This window comes from Prorops nasuta, unplaced genomic scaffold (genome assembly GCF_024137725.1).
Source record: "Prorops nasuta isolate Cenicafe-Biocafe unplaced genomic scaffold, Cenicafe_Pnas_1.2 PNAS00009, whole genome shotgun sequence".
NCBI lineage: Eukaryota > Metazoa > Arthropoda > Insecta > Hymenoptera > Bethylidae > Prorops > Prorops nasuta.
This window is the reverse complement of record NW_027116806.1, coordinates 1,638,122-1,655,098: the sequence shown is the minus strand read 5'-3', so window position 1 is coordinate 1,655,098 and position 16,977 is coordinate 1,638,122. Positions and strand designations below refer to the sequence as shown.

Genomic DNA, 16,977 nt, shown 5'->3' with positions numbered 1-16,977 from the left:
CTCCCAGACCAGCCAGCGTTGCGACTGGCAGAAACACACCCTCAACCAGAGTCAGGTGGGAGGGAGTCGTCTGGAAGACGTAAAATAACTGTTCACCAACAAGGCTTACGGGATAGGGATCGCCCTAGGGTGATCAACCGACGCGCATCTAGCTCGGAAGATGATTCCTCAGAAGACACGAAAAGCCAATCGGACAGCTCTGACGATACCCAAGCTAGCGATCGCCGACATCGGCATCGCCCAGGAAGAATAGTCCGGGGAAATCGAGCAGTAGACGCATTACATAAATGGAAGATCTCTTACGTGAACGAAAGGAAGGAAAGTGCGTATTCGTTATTAGAACGATTAGACAGATGCTGCCAAGGATCAGGGATAGCCCACAGCGATTTGCTCAAGGCATTGCCGGTGGTACTATCGGGGGAAGCTGAAAAATGGTACCGATTGGAAGGTCAACATTGTCGAACATGGGAAAGGTTCGAGAATAAGTTCAAACAACGATTCGCATCCAAAGAATCCAGAAAGCGAATTAAGGAACAAGCATATTCCCGTCTTTAAGGAGATCAAGAAGGAATCCAGGAGTTTGTGGAAAACATGGAGACAATATTCTCCTACTTAGATCCACCTCTTAAGGACAAGAAACGTTTGTCTATCATATATGACAACCTATTACCATCGTATACTAGGCATTTCCTTAAGAGTGAAATCACTTCTAGTCGGAGGCTAGTTAGAATTGGTCAAGAATTGGAACAACAATGGACGAAAATTAAAAATCGCCGAAGCACCACCAATCAGACAGGAACAGTACCGGTTCCTAGTGCAGTCTTTGCCCGGCCATCCAAAACCACCAGTAAGTGTGCCCCGCTAGAGGATGAGGAAGAAACAGACACGAAATCTCAGTCTGAACAGAAACGGCCTAAACAACAGGCGAAGAAGACCAAACCCAAGAGTTCCACAGACACGTCATCACAAAGTGATTCCGCTTTAGCGAGCGTAGGAGAAGCAAAGACTTTTAAGAAGAAATCGGGAGGATTTGGGAAAGGACCCAAGAATAAGGGAACCTCTACTGTCGGCACAGCACCAGTCGTTTCACAGGGGATGCCACAATACATGCTGATACCTCCGCTACCACCAGGAGCTACAAGCTGGCGCCTAGTCCCAAATTTAGCGACCACCACCAATACGCCAACAGCCGTTACGACACCTAGTATCCGCCACACCCGGGAGAATAGCCCTTGCCATAACTGCCAACAATTAGGTCACTGGGCTCCTGAGTGCACTCTTCCCCGAAGACCGAGAGTATCTGCTTCAAACATACCGCCAACCGTAAACAACTATAACGATTTGCCGGGAAACGCCAATGGAGGCGAGCGAATGGGGCCAGCGCTGCCTCAAGTGAACCACCAAGGCCCAACACCTTAAGGAAACTTCCTTTGGATCTAGGACCATACCAGAACAAGGCTGAAGATAGCAAATTAGTGCAAACCAATAGGACTATTCTCACGAATAAACAGGATATCCCTTCCGAGGGAATCCGCCTTAACAAATTTTTAAAAAATGAAGATAGCAGTTTACTATCTGAAGCTGCCTTAGAGGGAAGAGCCGAAGATTCGTGTCTGGAACAACGATCGTCCAAATTGACGAAGGACTCGTATAATTTACCAGCACGATATCAGGAGAGGAAAGGAGATAGCGGCGTTCCCCCTATTAGTAGAGAAGCAGCTAGATTTAATAATAATTTTATTTCTTTTACAAGCGCTAGCGTGTCTCTGAGGCCGGTCCCTCCAAACTTAATGGGTGACTTAGTAGCACCTCCTGATTTCCGCGGTTATTTGCAAGTAAGAATTGGGGAAATAGTTTGTCTTGGACTCGTGGATACTGGAGCTGAGCGAAGTTGTATAAATGCTCGAATAGCTTCAGGGATTCCCTCAGAAAGTCACCTAGCACCGTTAAATTGCATACAGGTGGGCGATGGTTAAATTTGTGCCATCTCCACGGATATAATCTTTCGAATACAAGTAGGTAGTAAATCCGCGGACTTCCCCGTTAGTGTGATTCCTAACCTTGCTCTGGATTGTATTCTAGGAATGGATTTCCTCAAACAGTTCGACATAACCATCAATAATTTAGAAAATGTATGGAGTACGAACGATGTTAGCAGGATTCCACTTATAAGGCGAGGATCTAAGGAAAAGCACATGGAAAGAATAGCTGTAATAGCAACCGTGTTACCGATTCGGAAAGATATCCGTAAACCAAGCACCGAGGACGAAAGGCCTTATCTATGGGTCACAATCGGTCCAGAAAAGTTTAGGGCCCTATTAGACACTGGCGCTTCACGCACTTATATCGGTAGTAATATTATTAATTTAATGAAAGATTTTTTAGATTTTTCTAAAGCAGGTAAATTGCGTTTAGGTGATGGGAGTCAATGTGCAACGGCAGGAGACGCACTTCTAGAATTTTCAATTGAAGGCGAGAAACGAATCCTGTCCGTTCGAGCCGCTCCCACACTAGATTATAACTGCGTTTTAGGAATCGATTTTGTAAAAGCTTTCGGTATTATTATTAATTTACGGCAAGGAGTTTGGAAGGCAGAAGGACGAAATTGGCGTACATTTCCTAGGAGCTTAATTAAAGCAACAGCAAGAAAAACCACCTTTATGACATTGTAAAGCGACAAATGGAAAGAGCAAGTGTACGCCAGGCTAAGTACTATAATAAGGGTAGAAGAGACTTGACGTTCAAATCCGGAGACCTCGTTTGGAAACGAAACCATACGCTATCCTCTGCAGCCGATAACTTTGCAGCTAAATTAGGTCCAAGGTTTTAAGGGCCATATACAGTTTCTCGCGTAATTTCTCCAGTGATTTATGAATTGATTGATCCGGATTCCCGCCGTAGCCCTCAGGTGCACATCTCTGATTTGAAACCGTTTATCGCAGTATATCCCGAGATTTCGGAAGGATGGCAAGGACCAGCTCTTGAAACTACCATGGATACTACTAATGAAAGGGAAACCCCTAAAACCCGCGCTGTAAAGCCTTCTAAGGAAAATACATCCTTGAAAAACACCCCCCGCCAAACTCAAAACGATAGCAACGTTGGCGACTCGAGTGAAGCTTGGTCTAACCGACTCCGCGTTCGTCAGCCAGTAAAATACTCGAAATAGTCATGTATGCAAGTATTGACATGGGCGGACCAGTGTTAAACTGCTGGCCTTGCTATTATTCTAAGTTCCTTCTCCTTTATATTAGGTATTATTATTTGATAGTTCATATCCATTATTTTTCTTTTCTTTTATTGTCATCTTAAGCATGCATAGCCAAAACCTTTCGCCTTTAGTAACTGCTGGTTCCAGGGTGGAGGTAATGAGATCCGGTTGTAAGACAAGGAGCAATACTCCTAGAAGTGGATAACACTTTTTTATTATATAGTCTTCATTGTATCTGAATAACAACATTTATAATCATTTGTCCTTTTAATCGTTTCTTTTTTTTCTTTTTCTCCTCTCCTGAACCCTTGACAGTCTGCGACTCTCCGGCTTCAGTTTTAGGGAGGGGGATTGTAACGAAGCATCCGCTCGTAAAAATAATTTTCTTGTTTTGCTCTGTCTTCTTACTATCGTAAAAGGGAGGGGCCGGCGCCACCTGTGCGACCCCGCGATCATTACGCGTAATAGGTTCGATCGCGGGTCGATAGGGGGTCGATCCGCGCACGCGCGACAATAATTATCTCGCGTGCCACTGTCCTCCCGATTCACTCGTGATTTTGGGACTAGCGAGTCTGGACGTACTCCGTTTTGTTTCTCCTTTTCTCTATCGTCCATTTTTATATCTCGGTAAGGGCATCGCCCTGTAGTTATTTCCCTGGGCAGGATAGTGCGTAATTAGTGCATCAAATAGTAGAGCCGAAATTAAGAGCATAGCAGGAGGTGTAGCAGTCGACCTGGTGGTAGAGGACACGCACCGACGCATGCAGCATTCTTGACTCTTCTCTATGGCCTAAGTAGCATTAGTTCCCAGGTAAACCTGATTTCTCTGTAGGAGGAACCAGGACTTCTTTTTTATTGTCTTTTTATTCATTCTTTCTTGTCCTCGAGCTTCGTCCGTCGTTAGAAGTCGGTTAGTGTTCGATTGCGCGGTAATTCCTCGACTCGTGGAGGACGTATTAAGTTGGATGTTGTTCCTTTTCATTAATTGTTACGTTGCCTTATTCGGGAACGGTTTAGAGAGTAGAAGGCTAAGGTTTATGGGTCGCGAATCGCGTAGGGAGTCCCTGTATTCTTGGAATACGTGGTAGGACGAGGTGTAGTCCCTCGTCGGAGGAAAGGTGATTCAGAGCCTCCTCGAAGACTGTCCGACGCGTGCCCGTGCGAATCTCCTTGCCCTGGCCGTTCCCCCATTTATTTTCAGATAAATTTTATGAAGCGTCTTGGTCCACACTTGAGATGAGTTTCCAGCCGGCCAACCGCGGAGGCATATTAAGAAAATTTCCAGCGAACTGGCGCCCAGAACTAACACCACCAGATGAAATAATTAATTAAATTGAGTTAATGCGAAATAGAATTTATGTATAGCTTCATTTTTGTTCGCGGAAATAAAATTGTGATTTTCATATATTAAAAATAATAACTAGACTTCATTTAATATTTCCTGGCCATAAAACCTCCGTGTGTCTTGTCGTCCGTTTCTGGTCCCTGCCCTCCCCTGGCAAGCCAAGGCCGAATGGCGTTCGATAAATATTCTTTTAGGGAATCTCCTGGAGTGAAAACACTATTCGAGGTCAAGCCGTGATACGTGACGTTACAAAATGTAACTATACCTTTTTTTTTAATATTTTAATATTCTAATAGTTTTCTAATTTTTGAATACTTACCCTGTGAAAACTGCTACATTGAAACCAACAAGATTTGTATAACGTTTTAATTAGGATCTATAGGCAATGTTGGAAGTGATAGGTTTTGACGTTTTGATTTTGATGGTTTTAATAATGATTTCCTTATAAGTCATATTTCTTTTATATTTCTATCAGGTTCAATTAGGCATTTTTTTATGAGTCTTTCCTTATGTGTATTTAATTGTTAATTACCGGCTGAACTTGTTCCTATTAAGTTTTTAAAGGGATCTATTGTTTTTCATATTTTTAATTTACTATTAGGATTTACTAATTAAATTTTATTAGTTATTCCTATTAGTGCAAATATGTTTGAAATTATAAGTTTCAATTTTATCAGTTTTGTCAGATGAAAAATGATTAAATATTTTTATTACTTTCTTTTCTTAATATAAAAATTATTATATAAAGCTATACGTTTTCTTTAAATTGGATTTTCTGTAAGTTTCATATAAATTTACAATGTTTACTAAAAAAAATTCTTTCGGCCAAATATTTATAGAAAGCACATGCACATGCACTGCCGAAACGATCGTAATTTATTAAGGCCATGATATGATATGCAGAAGAACTTATGTAAAACGTAAGCGTTAATATACAAATTAATTAATCGAAGTTGAGTTATTGCCGAAATTTTCAACTCTAATCGGTTCGCCTTATTTTTTCCACTGCCCACTGCTCAGGTCTTTTGGTGCATCCGTGGAGTTACCACGATCGAGCGTTATTTGGCGCTACTGCACATAATAGCAGAGTTTTCGTTTCAACCGAAAACTCAGTGAAATCTAAGTTAAATGACTTGGTTAAATATAATTTATGTATATTTAAAAGCAGTCGCTCAACTATAAAATTGAATTGAGACTTCTGTTGAAAGGAAATCTACCAATGTAGAAAGATGTTTGAAATAAATGTGCCTATAGTAGTGTCAATAGCACCTCCACGAACACGTCATTGCCGCCCTTGTCTAAGTTTTTTTGTGTGACACGCTCCTTACATCAAACAAGTATGGTTATGAACTATAATATTCGTGAGCCTACAATCTACATATAAAATCTGCGAGAAAATATTTGCATAACCTGAGCCCAAAAGACCCAAAATAGCGAAACAAAAAGAAAAGTGAGGTTATAATGTGCCGGCTGGAAGATACGTGCCGTATGCTATATATGTATGTACATCCTGCAATGCATATCTAGTCCGTATCGAATATACACGCACACCATTTCTATTGTAATCTTTAGATATAAGATATTTGGTAAGTAGTTTCTCAACATATACAGGGTGAACTACAACTGGCGGATGAGGAATGTAGAGTGGGAAAGAGAGAACTAAGGAAGAAGTTAAAAGGATGGTTAAGAGGATTAGGGGAGAAGGAGGAATATAGAAGAGAGAAGAGAAAATACAGGGAAAAGTGTGAAGAAAAGAAGGAGAGGTGGAGAGAGGAATGGTACAAAGAAATGTATACGGTGAGAACGGAAGCAGAAGTGTGGGAGATTATAAGGAGGAGTAGAAGGAGAGAAATTAACAGGGTAGTGGAAATAGGAATGAGAGAATGGGATGGATTTTTCAAAGAGCAGTTAGGGGGGAGGTGAAAGGAAAGAGATGAGGGAAGGGAGGGAGAGAGAAACGAGAGAAAGAAGAAGAGAAAGGGGGGAATAGAAGAGAAATAAGTAGAAAGGCAAATAGAGAGGTTAAAGGGAGGGAAGGCGGCAGGGGAGAATGGATTAGGAAACGAGGTATGGAAATGGGGAGGAAGAGAGGTGAGAAGGGAAGCGTGGAAGGTGTGTGATGGAGTATGGAGAGGAGGAGGGTGGCCGAAGGGGTGGGAGGTAGGGATAATAGTGCCGATAAGAAAGAAGGGGGAGGGGAGGGAAGTGAAAGACTATAGAGGGGTAACGTTGATGGACACGTTGGCGAAGGTTTATGCAGGGGTATTAGGAGAAAGGCTGGAGAAAGAGATAGAGGAAAAGAAAATGATAGGAGAAGGTCAGACGGGATTTAGGAAAGGGAGAGGGGTGATGGAAAATATTTATGTCATGAACTATCTGGTAAATAGGGAAATGGAGGGGGGAGGGGAGGATTGATGGGGTGCTTTATAGACATAAAGGTAGCCTTCGACATGGTAGATAGGGAGATATTGTGGGGGGTGTTGAAGAAGAAAGGGGTAAGTGAAGATTTGATCGGGGCGATAAAGGAGGCGTATGAGGAAACGGCGTGTATGGTAAGGAGAGGAAAGGAGCTGGGAGAAAAATTTTGGACGAGGAGAGGATTAAGACAAGGTTGTCCGATGAGCGCGAAGTTATTCATATTGTACATAGAAGAGTTAGAGGAAAGATTGGAAGAAAAAGGAAAAGGAGGAATACAGTTGGGATCAGGGAAGATTTACTCAATGGCATACGCGGACGACATAGTGGTACTAGCAAAAGGTATGGGGGGAATGAGGATGATGCTGAAGGTGGTGGAGGAGTTTTTGGACGGTAGGGGAATGGAAATGAACGTGCAAAAAACAAAATTAGTGAGATTTGGAAAGAGGGTAGCAGGAGAGGCGAGATGCAGATGGAAGGAAGGGTGGAGAGGAAGCGAAGGAGGTAAAATACCTGGGATACAGAATGAGAAGGAACGGAAGGCAGGACGGACAAATAAGGGAAAGGGTGATGAAAGCGGGGGCAGTGATGAAGGAGGTGTGGGGATTAGGAAAGAGGGTGTGTAGGAATAACGTGGAAAGAAGGATATGGATGTTTGAGAAGATGGTATGGCCGGTGATGGGGTATGGAGCGGAGATATGGGGGTGGGCAGAGAGAGGAAGGATGGAGGCGATGAAAGAAAGGTTTATAAAGTGGGTGCTAGGGGTGGAATGGGTTACGCCGGGATATGCAGTGAGGGAGGAGGTAAAGACGGGAAAAGTGAGAGGGAGGGCGGGAAAGAGAGCATGGGACTTTGAAGAGAGATTGAGAGAAGGGAAAGGAAATAAGTGGGCAAGGGAGTATCTGAAGGAGATAGAAGGAAGAGAAAGGAGAGGAGAGAGGGGGTCGAGATTGGAGGAGGAGAGAAAAAACTTTATAGAAAGGCACGGAGAGAAAAGAGGTAGGGAGGGATGGGAAAACAAGGAGGAGAGAGAAAGGATATGGGAAGAAGTGGAGAAGAGAATGGAAAGGAGAGAGGAAGAGGAGAGAAGGAGTAGGATAGGACGGTCAAAGTACAACAGATGGTATAAGATGGTGGTGGAGAAGGGATTTCCGGGGTATTTGAAGGAGGGAAGGAAGGAAGGGCAATGGAAAAGGATAGCAAGGTATAGATTGGGAAATGAGATGAAGGAAGGGCAGTACTGGAGGGAGGAGGGCGAGAGAAGGTGTAGGGTGTGTGGGTGGGAGAGGGAGAGCTGGGAACATGTATTGGAAAGGTGTGGAGGAAGGGGAGGAGAGGTAGAGGTGGGAGTGGAGGAGAGGGTGAAAGGGATTTTGGATGGGAGTGGGAAAGGGATAGAATGGATGAGAGAGATGGATGGAAAGAGGAGAGTATGGATAAACCGGAAGCGGGGGTCAGCGGAAGGATGTGTGGGAATGAACGGAATGGAAGAATGAATGGTGTTTCTCTCTCTAAAAGCGGCGTTAAGGAAGGATGTATAGTAGGTTAAGTTAGAATAAATAGATGTAAGGAAATATTGTAAGGATGATGTAAGAAAAAAGGGCGGACCCCGAAAGGGCGCCGAGGAAATAAAAAAAAAAAAAAAAAAAAACTACAACTGGCGGACCAAATTTGAAAAGTAGACATCTGATGCCATCGGGAGTTAAAAAGTCTTTTACTACTTTTTCATAGGAAGCATAGATTTCAAATTACAGGGTGTTGAAATTGACCAATGAGAATTAGCTTTTAGTGGAAGGTTGGTTCAAAGTAGTGTGCGTTTCGCGTGGTAGTAACAAACGAAAAACTAGATTGTTGATATTGATCGAAGTGAAGACGGTGGATATTTTAACAAGGAAGTAGTAAACAAATGAGTGAATGTTGCGCATGTACTTTAATTTTAAATGATAAGCTCTCGAAAAAAATAGACCTCTTTCACTAATTTAAATGAAATTGATTTATGAAATTATTATTTAGAAATTAATTAAGGTAAAAAAATGAACACCATGCCAATTGTTAAAATTGTATTATCAATTTCAATGTTTGATAAGTAGGGTAGAAATTAATTTCTGCTCTTGATTTCGTATTGAAATAAACCTGTTAATTTATTTAAACTTTTATGACGTGATCGGTTGTCGTTCATGAAGTCAATTGAACGAGACGTGCTTTCGTGACGATATTTAGTCAAGAACTAACTACTTCCCCATCGTCCTCGATCCCGGTCGCGCCTCCCCGAATCCATCCGATCCTTGATCACGTGCCCGAATCAACCCGAGCTTCGCGATCATCACGCCAGCACGCTACTCGTCCTCTTGCCCATGAGTATTTGTTAGATAGATAACATTATAATACGTATCCCTTTTGAACCATTCGTATAGGCATATACAAGAATATGTATTAATACGATTCTATGGCGAATCGTGAGCATGCTCATTGTCGACGCAACATTCTCCCCCCCTTGAGAGGGTACCGATCAATCGTCTACATATGGTGATTACAATATATTTATATATAAGTGTTATGAATACATACAAATATTGAATAATAAAAATGTTTACATTATTGTAATAAGTTGATAAAGTGATACAATTGAATAATGTTCATGTCGTGGATACCTAATCGTGCTAATTTTATATTTATAGAGAATTATTTCAGCTTTTTTTTTTGCAAACATAGTAGATATTAATCATGTGTTGATGTCATTGGTAATGGACATATATAGTTTACCGCTCGTTGCAATTCTCCAGATGAGGTCAACATAGTGACAGCTCTGACTACACCGTCATGACCTGGATGGATTTTTGTAACTCGACCCAACATCCATTGAGAACAAGGCAGAATTTTATTTTTGATGAGGACTAGTTCTCCAATTTTTATATTGATTCCTTCCTTCCACCATTTGCTCTTAATTTGAAGCTCATTTAAATATTCTAAACTCCATCTTTTCCAAAAGTCTTGACGTACTTTATAAATGTGTTGCCATTTCGATAATCTATTTTCTGGAATGGCTTCCAAATTCTCTTGAGGTATAAATGTTATTGGTCTACCAGCTAAGAAATGCCCAGGGGATAAGGCTTCGAGGTCATTCGGGTCAGATGACAGTGATGTAATTGGACGCGAATTTATAACACCCTCGATTTCAGTAGTCAATGTATGGAATTCTTCATATGTGAATAAAGAATCGCCAATTACACGGTACAGATGGTGTTTAAATATTTTTACAGATGACTCCCACAAACCTCCAAAGTGTGGCGCCGCTGGTGGAATGAAATGCCACTGTATTTTGTTATTTTGAGCGAACATATTGAATTTATCTTTGTCTGAATCAGAATGGAACATATCAAAAACTTCTCTTAACTGATTCTTAACACCCACAAAATTAGATCCATTATCTGAATATAAATGATTTGGTATTCCCCTGCGCGATGTAAACCGCCGCAGAACCGCGAGGAAACCATCGGCAGTCAAGTCAGATACGACATCTAAATGCACTGCCTTGATTGACATGCATACAAAAACAGCAACATAGATTTTGATCCGTTTTTGATTTCTAAACTTTTTTTCTTTTATGAAGAAAGGGCCACAAAAATCTACTCCGGTGTGGGAGAATGGGAAAGATTTAGACACCCTACATGACGGTAAATCTCCCATCTTACATGTAATTGTGGATGTTTCGAAACGGAAACACTGCATACACGATCTAATTACCTTTCGGACATATTGTTTTCCATTAAGCAACCAATATTTCTGCCGAATATTGTACAGAGTGGATTGGATTCCTGAATGGAAATGCCTTTGATGCGTTTCGCGTATTAGACAATCTACTAAGCGATGATTTGGTAGCAAGATTGGATGCTTTTTTGCGAAAGATAGATTAGATTTGTGTAGCCGTCCTCCTACACGGATTAGTCCCTGTTGGTGTAAAAACGGGCTCAAGTTGGCAAATCTTCTTTGAGTTATATTTATTGAATTATTTAGCGACCTTATGATATCAGGAAAACTTAAGTTTTGTAAATATCTTATAACGTGTCTTTCTGCTTGATCGATTTCGTTAAAACCTAACGAATTTTTGAATTCATTATTCTTTCGGAATCGCAGACAATATGCTATAACATTAACTGTTTTTAGGTAGGAAGAAAATTTGTTGTATATGTCCAATTCATCTCTTACGACTGAGATGCATGCAATCTCTTTCATCTCGGGAACCTTTTCGCAAGAAAATTTTCTTGCTGGCCAGTGGCTCTCGGAATCAATTAACCAGTTTGGACCATGTCTCCATAGAATGTTTTTTACGAAATCAAATGGCAATTGGCCCCGAGAAATTGCATCAGCTGGATTTTCTATAGAATTAATATGTCGCCATTCGTGTTCTCCGCTGAGAAGTTTAATGTTTGTTACGCGATTTGCCACATATGTTTTTAATTTGTGTGGTGATGTGTCTAACCAATATAAAACTATAGACGAATCACACCAAAATATAACCTTGCTAAATTGTTTAATGTCTATAATTTTAATAACTTCGTCAAATAAATGAGCTAACAGTGATGCACCACACAATTCTAGACGAGGTATAGTTAGAGGTTTGATTGGCGCTACCCGAGATTTCGCGGTAACTAACTGTGATGATATCATTCCGAATTTATCCTTAGACCTGATATAAATACACGCGCCATAACCTACGCTACTAGCATCACAGAAACCATGTAATTGCATTTCTTTATTATCTTTAATTATCAAATTCCTAGCAAAAGTGATTGGACCCATTGCTTCCCATTGTGTCGTAAACACAGACCATTCAGTATAGAGGTCCTGCGGTAATGACTCGTCCCAGTCTAAACCGGCCCGCCATACATTTTGCATTATTCGTTTTAAGTAAAGTACTACTGGCCTTAATAATCCCAAAGGATCGTAAATCTTTGCTATGTCCCATAATATTTTTCTTTTCGTCATTTTTTCATCAGTACGTATATAGTTAGGAGTATAATATATTTTGTCGTCACACGCGTTCCAGGTGACCCCTAAAGTTTTCAAATTGTTGTCTACTTTAACACGTAATTTGGATGAACTGAATTTGAAGGTAAATCTTCAACGACTCTCACGTCGTTGGATGCCCTTGTCGAATGGCGAAACCTCCACGAGCTAATAACGAAATAATTTCATCTCGTAATACGCGAGCCTTTTCAATAGTGGTAGCACCTGTCAACAAATCATCGACGTAACGATGATTTTCCAAAATTTCGGCAGCTTGAAGAAATGTTTTTCTTTCATCGACTGCTAGTTGTTTAATGACCCGAGTGGCTAAGAACGGTGACGATGAAACACCAAACGTTAAAGTGTTTAACTCGTACGTCTGTATAGTATTGTTACGTCGCCATAAAATTCGTTGAAATTGACGATCTTGTTTGTGTACCCAAATCTGCCGGTACATTTTTTCTATATCAGCTGTTATGACGTAACGATACATGTGGAAACGCATCAAGTGTGAAACTAAGTTGTCCTGAATTGTAGGTCCTACCATCAATAGACTATTCAAAGAATTATCTTATTTATCCTTTGCTGATGCGTCAAATACAATGCGCACCTTTGTTGTGAAGCTTGACTCTTTGAAAATTGCATGATGTGGCATGTAGTAACCTGCTTTTGTCTCATTGTTTACTATGGACATATGCCCGAGTTCTAAGTATATATTTATAATTCTTGAATAACTTTCTTTCAATTCGGCATTTTTGGAAAGTCGTTTTTCTAAATAAAAAAGACGTTTAAGGGCAATGTCTCGAGACCCAATAAATGGGTTTATATTACACCGGAATGGCAATCTAACCACATAACGCCCAGTGTCATCTCTAGTAAATATGTTCTTAAAATGAAGCTCGCAATCGTTTTCTTCTTTGGATAATTGTCTTACTGTTGAGACTTCCTCTGTTTACCAAAATTTGCCCATTAGGTTTTCCAGTGATTCTACATGTAGGATACTTTCAGACTCTGTTGATTCCAACATACCGCCAGCTATTACCCAACCTATCTGAGTTTTTTGTAAACGTAAATTATAACCGTTCTTCATTAAGTTTATTTGCCCTATTGAAAGTAAAGATAGTGTTTTAATCGAGCCTATTAATAAATCGACTGGACGGGAAATATGAAAATTTGGATCTGCTAATTTTATGTTTGCTGGGATTTTTACTAATTCACGCGGAAAATTTATTGATGGTACTGGACCTGTTATTCTAGGCAATATAAGGCATGTCAAATCTAGCTTGTAATCGTTATGTAGAGACTTTATTGTGATTCGCACCGATCCGCGTGAAATTGTACTCATACCGTCTATGGTCGAGATGAATTTTTCATCGGGATTGACTTCGACGCCTAAACATTTTATGAAATTTTCAGAAATAAAGTTGTTGGTAGCTCCCGTGTCTAATAACGCTCGTGTAGTGACGTAAGAACATAAGCGGTCTCGAACCATCACTGACGCGGTTGTCAACAATTGAGAAAAGCCGACACCCTTTGAGGTGCACGCCGTATCGTATATCAACTTTTCCTGACTTAGTCATAATTCTGTTTTTGTTTTCGATAACGTTTCCTTTGTTTCATTTGCCGATGCTTCTTTACTCAAGTATAGTAGCGTATTATGGCGTTGATTACATATGGTGCACCCGGATAATTTGCAAGGTTTACCTACATGCGATCTCAAGCAATTATAACAAAGTCTTGCCTTTTTTATTATACCAAGTCGCTCCTGCGGTGTATGTTTTCTGAAAGTTTCGCATTTATATATAGGATATGAATGATTGCAGCACACAATACACGATTGTATCGTGTTTGATGCAAAGGCTTGGCCTGTACCTATCTTACGTTTTTTGTTGCAAACTTCGCCCTTATTATTATCATCAACTTTTCTGGTACGTTCACGTCGCGAAGTGCTAACCGCACAGCGGTACAAAAATTCATACATTTTTTCTAAGCTAGGAAACTCATCTCTACTCAATGAAGATTCCCATTGCATGAGTATTGTTTTGGGTAATTTTGATTCTAACACGTGCACCGCTATTTCTGGTGTCACGTGTATACCTAGAGCCTCAAGTGAAGCTACATTCTGTTGCATATCGTCTGCTAATTTGGACAATCCTTGTGAAGATTCTTTTTCCAAATACGGCGCATTTAAAATCGATGAAATGTGCTTGGATACAAGAATCCGTTTCACTTCGTAAGAACGTTCAAGTATCTCCCATGCCTTTGTATAATTGGCACTGCTAATTGAGAAAATGGCAATTTTCTTGGCTGCTTCTCCTATCAAAGCAGATTTCAAGTAATGCAATTTATCTATTTCAGATAGATCTTCTCGCGAATTTATGAGGCTGCGAAACGCATTTTTGAATGACATCCAGTCTTCATACTGACCGTTGAATGTCGGTAATGATATTTGTGGCAATTTCACCCTTTTTTCTATATTTGACATGTTCAAACTACCATCTGCACGTGTATCGCTATTGGCTGAGTTGACTATTAAACTTGTTGAGACTGCCGAACTTATAATATTTTCAGCTTTGCCAGCTACCGAGTAGAATCTATCCTGTATTGATTCGAATTCTGTCTGATGTTCTGGATTAGGTTCCATGACCATCAGCTCATCAAATAGCTCTTCGAAATTATTAAACAATTCGGTCAATCTCTTTAATCGTAATTTCATTGCCGAAATATCTATATTACTTTTATCGAGGATGTTACCAAAGACAGTGATTTGCGATTTTAATGCTGATCGTTTTTGCAAAATTAGTTTTATACGTTCTGCCATCTTTAATTACGTATCGTAAATCCGAATGACCTACCTGTTATCGTTTCTTTGGGCTGATGACTTCCCGATTTCCAATCTTCAATGTCCTTTTAGTAGGTTCCTTCTCGACCTCACAGGAGGCACCAAATGTTTTATCAATTTCAATGTTTGATAAGTAGGGTAAAAATTAATTTCTGCTCTTGATTTCGTATTGAAATAAACCTGTTAATTTATTTAAACTTTTATGACGTGGTCGGTTGTCGTTCATGAAGTCAATTGAACGAGACGTGCTTTCGTGACGATTTTTAGTCAAGAACTAACTACTTCCCCATCGTCCTCGATCCCGGTCGCGCCTCCCCGAATCCATCCGATCCTTGATCACGTGCCCGAATCAACCCGAGCTTCGCGATCATCACGCCAGCACGCTACTCGTCCTCTTGCCCATGAGTATTTGTTAGATAGATAACATTATAATACGTATCCCTTTTGAACCATTCGTATAGGCATATACAAGAATATATATTAATACGATTCTATGGCGAATCGTGAGCATGCTCATTGTCGACGCAACAAAAATGAATCTGTATTGTATCAATTTATTAAAAAATATTTAGTTTTTTCTTTTAAATATTTACAGTTTTATAAAAGTGTTCGAAATGACCACCTCCTACGGCGATACAGGCCCTTGCTCTTTTTATTAGCTCCTCCTTAATTGTACGAAGAATGGCCGGTGTAATTTTGCCAATTGCGTCGTCGATCCGTTGCGCCAACTCATTCGAATCTCGAATGATGTTTTTTCGCTGATAAATCAGCTCCTTTAAATATCCCCACAGGAAAAAATCAAGGGGGTTAAGGTCAGGAGATCGTGGTGGCCACTCAACTGGACCTCTGCGTCCAATCCATTTGCCTGGAAATTTTGCATCCAGCACATCTCGCGAAACTTGGGCAAAGTGAGGGGCTGCTCCATCTTGCTAGAACCAGAGTTTCCGCCTTAATTCCAAAGGAATATCTTCCAGAAGTACAGGCAGATCATTTTTTAGAAATTCGGCGTAAGCTACCCCTGTTAGCTTATCTGGAAGGCGCCAAGGTCCAATCTGTAAGATTTAAAGAAAACCATTTGCTTTAATAAACGTCGAATTGTTTTGAGAATGAATCGGGATCTAAAAGCCTTTATTGTTAACAGCCTTAATATCGATTGCCATTCATTTTGAAGATAAAGAGAATGGTTTTTTGTTAACAATAATGCATATGGATCTATTGTTAATTACCAAGTATTCTCCGACAATTCCCGCCCATAAATTTACAGTCCATCTTCGTTGGGGTCGTCGAGGTATTGCAGCCTGTAGATTTTCTTCATCCCAAAAATGTGAATTGTGCCTATTTATGACACCGCTTCTATCGAAGAGACTCTCATCGGACAACATGATGCAGCTAACGAAGCCTTCGTCTTCATGATGCCTGTGAAGGAGCCACTGACAAAACTCCACGCGCTTGGCATAGTCTCCTTCTTCCAACTCTTGTACATTTAGTCCTTTGTACGGATGCAGTCCTTCTGCGTGAAGGGTACGCCAAACTTTATTTTGGCTGGTACCAAGCATGTCTGCTATTTCTCTGGTGCTCACTTCTGGATCGTCCAAAGCAGCATTAATAATGTTTTCTTCTAGCCCCACAGTTCTTGCGTCAAGGGCAACACCACTAACTTCCTTCCGATCAGGCATTAACTGGCCGCGCCTTGAACGATTAATTAAACGTAGAATCACATTTCTCGATGGATGTCGCCTTTCTGGATACTTTTCCGCGTAAGGGTAGCAGTTCTGCTAGCTGAGTAATTGGCTAATCCAACTAACATCAGCATATCGACGTATTCTTCAGCCGTGTACTCCATTATTACTACATGTAAAATGCCAATTTCACCTCACTTTTATAGTCTTATCAACGTTCAGGATGATTCGGAAATTATCTTAGAGCTAAATTCATTTAGTATCTGGATGAATCTACGCAATGTCTTATACTTTTTAACTTCAGGATGTTTCCATTCTGGAAGCAGCGAGATACCAAATGAATTTAGCTCTAAGATAATTCCCGAATCATCCTGAACGTTGATAAGACTATAAAAGTGAGGTGAAATTGGCATTTTACATGTAGTAATAATGGAGTACACGGCTGAAGAATACGTCGATATGCTGATGTTAGTTGGA

The 16,977-nt window shown here is 40.5% G+C and overlaps 2 protein-coding genes across 2 annotated transcripts; both read right to left on the bottom strand.

Annotated features, from left to right (window-relative positions):
• Positions 1–9,308: 9,308 nt before the first annotated feature.
• LOC136776500 (uncharacterized) lies at positions 9,309–13,471 on the bottom strand. Its single transcript, XM_066732061.1, has 5 exons — positions 12,982–13,471; positions 12,590–12,927; positions 12,120–12,505; positions 9,736–12,073; positions 9,309–9,416 (listed from the first exon to the last, which is right to left on the bottom strand). Exons 1-5 carry the CDS (start codon positions 13,469–13,471, stop codon positions 9,309–9,311), a joined length of 3,660 nt encoding a protein of 1,219 aa, XP_066588158.1.
• Positions 13,472–13,555: 84 nt separating this feature from the next.
• On the bottom strand, positions 13,556–14,800 carry LOC136776499 (uncharacterized). Its single transcript, XM_066732060.1, has one exon. The coding sequence runs from the start codon at positions 14,798–14,800 to the stop codon at positions 13,556–13,558; it is 1,245 nt and encodes a 414-aa protein (XP_066588157.1).
• Positions 14,801–16,977: the final 2,177 nt, after the last annotated feature.

Coding starts and splice junctions, on each gene's coding strand:
- LOC136776500 (XM_066732061.1), bottom strand. CDS start 13,471: ATGGTTCGAGACCGCTTATGTTCTTACGTCACTACACGAGCGTTATTA. Junction 12,928..12,981: donor GGAATCAACAGAGTCTGAAA/GTATCCTACATG, acceptor TTTGGTAAACAG/AGGAAGTCTCAACAGTAAGA. Junction 9,417..9,735: donor CTGGAGAATTGCAACGAGCG/GTAAACTATATA, acceptor GATTCGCCATAG/AATCGTATTAATACATATTC.
- LOC136776499 (XM_066732060.1), bottom strand. CDS start 14,800: ATGGCAGAACGTATAAAACTAATTTTGCAAAAACGATCAGCATTAAAA.